The following is a 4,588-nucleotide window of genomic DNA, read 5'->3' on the forward strand; positions in this document are numbered from 1 at the left end:
ATATGAATCTAAATTAGACTCTGCTTTATACATCCATGAGTTTGGATTGGAGCCAGCGCTAGGATTACTACAACTCAGGGCAGGAAGATGAGTGGGACAGCAGAAGAGGAGTTCCAACAGAAGGTTACCTGTGATGAGAAACTAGGGGACCCATCCTCTCTGCAAATTTCAGAATCCGGTTCCTTTAAAACGATTGGAGACAAGATGGAAAATACAATCCAGGAAAGAGCCCTGGGAGGAGGGCAAGATCTGGACAGGTCTGAAAATTTATCTCTTGATACCACAAGGAGATTTGTATGCAGGGACCGCCCTAGGTGACATCCAACTCCCTGTGATCACAGGTCTTGGTGGGACAAGGTTCTACTGAAGGGCCAAGGACAATGAAGGAGCAAAGATGATTCAGTCAAGCAGTGACCACATAAAGCCCATGGTGGCCGGAATACAAACTGGGCACAGCCCCATCTACTCTCCTGCCCTGCAACAAATCAGCATAAGAAACACATGGACTCTGGAAAGTTCTCAGGTCTTCCATTTATTTTGTCTCTCAAATTTCAGGAATCTTCTCATTTAATTAACTCATCAACCTCTCATGATAATAATTTGAAAAAGTAAATTTATACTCAGGTTCTAATTGTAATAGGGAAGGAAGAAGATACAGCTCAGTGCACCATGAAGTTGAGATAGAGATAGAGATATCCCAGCCCAACCTCCCTGGAACAGGAAAGATAAATGGGGAAGGAACACAGGTCAGCATGGCGAAGAGGGTCATGGTGGACGCAGGGGTGGGGTGTTCTCCCCACCTCCTCACATTATGCCTACAGGAACACAGACACATTCAGGTGCCTTTGCAGAAAGAAAGTCAGGGTTCTTCAAGTCACAAAGAGAAGGCGTGAAGAAATCTTGCCTCGCAGTCCCACACAAGGCAGCTGTCTCACACTATAGAAAACATATTCATGAAAAAATTCATATCCGTCACAGTGAGGAGTGACACTTTAAACAGCCCATCACATGCTCAATACATCCAAGTCAAAGAAACCCCACAGCACAGCTGCGTCCACTGTTCCCCCCAACACCCCCCACACATCAGGCCCCCCAGGGTCTCACCTTTACAAGCCGTGAGAGACACATCAGAGCCCTGGGCACTGTCACTGCCTGGAGTAGAACAAAAACAGGACCTGGTCAGATCCCTCTGGAGATGTGACTAAAGGAGGAACTGTGGGCTGGGTGAGCTCCCCCATGGGCCCCCAACCACAACATCCCAAGGATCTCTTCATACTTACTTGCAGCCTGAGAGTAGCTCCCTCCTTTTCTATCTGTGGGAAGAAAATGTCCTTTGAGATATCAGAAAGGAACCAGTGCCATAAGGTCCTAGAGGAATCTCCTAGTCTTGGACCCCAGAGAAGTTTCCAGAAATGTGTGACTGCAGACCCAGGGCGGGATCAGGAAACATGAAGAAAGCAGGTGTGGGTCCTGGACCAACTGCCCTCCTGAGGTCTGTCCTCAGCAGGGACCTTCCCTTGTGACTTGTGACTGCTGGGATCAGGTCCCATCACCACCGAAATCGAGGTGATCTATCTGTCCTTCACTGTAACAGGTGCTTTACAAAAGAGTAGGTGCTGGCACACAGGGCCCAGGCTGGGTTGGCCCATGAGTGTGGATGGTGCTTCCCAGTAACCAGGCAGGGTACACTTCTACCTGGGGCTTGAAACCCTCAGTAAGACAAGAAATCTCAGACTCCACTCCTCACCCCCCTTCCTTACCTGAGCTCTTCCTCCTCCACATCACAGCAGCGACCACAGCTCCAGTGACCACAGCTCCAAGGAGAACCAGGCCAGCAATGATGCCCACCATGGGGATGGTGGACTGGGAAGACGGCTCTGGGAAAAGAGGGGAAGGTGAGGGGTCCTGACCCTGCTAAAGGTCTCCAGAAAGGCTCCGGCTTTCCCTAAGAGACATGACACCCCCATCTCCCTCTTTACCCCATCTCAAGGTGAGGGGCTTGGGCAGACCCTCATGCTGCACATGACAGGTGTATCTCTGCTCCTTTCCAGAAGGCACCACCACAGCCGCCCACTTCTGGAAGGTTCCATCTCCTGCAGGCCTGGTCTCCACGAGCTCCGTGTCCTGAGTTTGGTCCTCCCCATCCCGCTGCCATGTCAGTGTGATCTCCGCAGGGTAGAAGCCCAGGGCCCAACACCTCAGGGTGGCCTCATGGTCAGAGATGGGGTGATGGGTCACATGTGTCTTGGGGGGGTCTGATGGGAAGAGTCAGAAAATGCAGGCATTTTGCATCTGTCATGGGACACTCCACCAGCACGCATGTGGCCATCTTGAGAATGGACAGGACACCTCGGGTGGGGAAGGGAGCACAGAACCCAGACACTATCCTGGACACAGGCACCTGGGAGAATCTCCTATTCCGTGGAAAATTATATTCCCCGAGGAGGGAACAGTGACTTCTGGTCCTGACCTGAGTGGAGGCTGAGGGACTCAGAGGAGCTGGACTCAGACCCCCACACATATTGAGTGTGAAGCAGAGAACAGGACCTGAGAGGAAAAGTCACGGGGCCCAAGGCTGCTGCCGGTGTCAAAGGGAACCCCTGATCAGTATTCGAGGGATCGTCTTCCCTTCATTCCCTCAGAGATTTTATCCTTAATTGTGTCAGAGAGCAGGGCGGAACCTCAGAGTCACTCTCTGGTACAGGATCTGGAAACCCAGGAGGATTCCTCTCCCTCAGGACCAGAGGGAGGGCGATATTCTAGTGTTGGTCCCATTTGTCTCCCCTCCTTGTGGGAGGCCAGCCCGGGCGATCTACAGGAGATCAGGGAGGCGCCCCGTGGTCCCCGGTACCCGCGCGCTGCAGCGTCTCCTTCCCGTTCTCCAGGTATCTGCGGAGCCACTCCAGGCACTCGCCCTCCACGTAGGTTCTGAACCGCTCCGCCACACCCGCCGCCTCCCACTTCCGCTGGGTGTTCTGAGCCGCCATGTCCGCGGCGGTCCAGGAACGCAGGTCCCCGTTCAGGGCGATGTAATCCCTGCCGTCGTAGGCGTACTGGCTATATCCGCGGAGGAGGCGCCCGTCGGGTCCCAGGTCGCAGCCATACATCCTCTGGAAGGTGTGAGACCCTGGCCCCGCCCCCGCGGTCAGTACAGTCCCCGGAGCCCCGCCCCGCCCCGACCAACCCCCGGGGATTTTGGCCTCAACTGAAAATGAAACTGGGCAAAGGCTCCTGGGGCTCTCCCGGGTCAACGGTCTCGGGGTCCCGCGGCTTCGGGGTGTATCTGGGACCCGGAGACTCGGGGCGACGCGGGCCGTCCGTGGGGAATGGGGAGGGGTCGTGACCTGCGCCCCGGGCCGCGGTCACTCACCGGCCTCGCTCTGGTTGTAGTAGCCGCGAAGGTTCCGCAGGCTCTCTCGGTAGGTCTGTGTGTTGGCCTTGGAGATCCGTGTCTCCTCTTCCCAATACTCCGGCCCCTCCTGCTCCACCCACGGCGCCCGCGGCTCCTCTCTCGGACTCTCGGCGTCGCTGTCGAACCGCACGAACTGCGTGTCGTCCACGTAGCCCACGGAGATGAAGCGGGGCTGCCCGCGGCCGGGCCGGGACACGGAGGTGTAGAAATACCTCATGGAGTGCGAGCCTGGGGGCGAGGAGAGACTGAGACCCGCCCGACCCTCCTCCCCGCGCGGCTCCCCGGGTCCTGCGCCGCCGCCGGGCGGGGCCCCCCTCCTCCCCGCAGAGGCCGTTTCCCTCCCGACCCCGCACTCACCGGCCCAGGTCTGGGTCAGAGCCAGGGCCCCTGAGAGCACCAGGAGGAGGGTTCGGGGCGCCATGACCGCCATCCTGGGCGTCTGCGGAGAATCTGAGTCCTGGTGGTGAGTGGAGACTTTAGAACCGGGACCGCGGCGACGCTGATTGGCGTCTCTAGAAACCCGACACCCAATGGGAGTGAGAACGGGGTCCGCGTCGCGAGTATCCAGGAAGAAGGACACGACGCAGGTTGTGAGAAGAAGAGAAACTGCGGGGATGGGGAATCCCCAACGCTGGGACTCCCCAATCCATACACCGCCTTCGGGGCCTGAGACCCTGAGAGCCACACCTGGGGCCCTGGGACTTCGCCCTGACCCCGCTCCTCCTGTGCCAAGCGCTCTGTCTCACTGTTTCCCTGAGTCTTGGCCCAGGAGCTGTCTGAGAAACCAGGGAGAACCCCTGGGCATGGGCCCCGTCACTCTCCCTTCACTTTTCATCCCGGAATCTCCCTCGCTGAACTGGACTCCCTGCCTCCCACTCCTTACCTGTCCCCCTGGACTCTTCTAGAAAAAAACTCACCCCACGGAGCTTGGTGCCAGAGAGTGAGCTTGCTCTGGGAATGAAGGTATAGAGACTTTTTTTTTTTTTTTAATCTGAAAAAGTTGTGCCTGAGTGCATGAGACAGAATAGAGACCAGTTTGCTGTTTGTTTATTAAATACATTGGGTAGTAGAATCTTGGTAACCCTCGAATGATCAGGAATCTAATCCGTAAAAATGTGACTTTGGTCCCTTCATTTATAAATGTGTCCAAAAGCATTACAACAGGACTCACAAAGC

At 56.0% G+C, this 4,588-nt stretch overlaps 1 protein-coding gene across 3 annotated transcripts; it reads right to left on the reverse strand.

Annotated features, from left to right (window-relative positions):
* Positions 1-516: 516 nt before the first annotated feature.
* On the reverse strand, positions 517-4,030 carry LOC105491570 (HLA class I histocompatibility antigen, A-24 alpha chain). Of its 3 annotated transcripts, XM_071096019.1 has the most exons (8): positions 3,770-3,969; positions 3,371-3,640; positions 2,852-3,127; positions 1,980-2,255; positions 1,761-1,877; positions 1,281-1,313; positions 1,105-1,152; positions 517-936 (listed from the first exon to the last, which is right to left on the reverse strand). In XM_071096019.1, the coding sequence occupies exons 1-8, from the start codon at positions 3,840-3,842 to the stop codon at positions 932-934; spliced, it is 1,098 nt and encodes a 365-aa protein (XP_070952120.1). In that variant the 5' UTR covers positions 3,843-3,969; the 3' UTR covers positions 517-931. The 3 variants fall into 3 exon arrangements, with proteins under 3 accessions (XP_070952120.1, XP_070952121.1, XP_070952119.1); XM_071096020.1 differs by having other exon boundaries at positions 600-936; positions 3,371-4,030; XM_071096018.1 differs by lacking the exon at positions 517-936 and having other exon boundaries at positions 998-1,152; positions 3,770-3,983.
* Positions 4,031-4,588: the final 558 nt, after the last annotated feature.

This window comes from Macaca nemestrina, chromosome 5 (assembly GCF_043159975.1).
Source record: "Macaca nemestrina isolate mMacNem1 chromosome 5, mMacNem.hap1, whole genome shotgun sequence".
Taxonomy (NCBI): domain Eukaryota; kingdom Metazoa; phylum Chordata; class Mammalia; order Primates; family Cercopithecidae; genus Macaca; species Macaca nemestrina.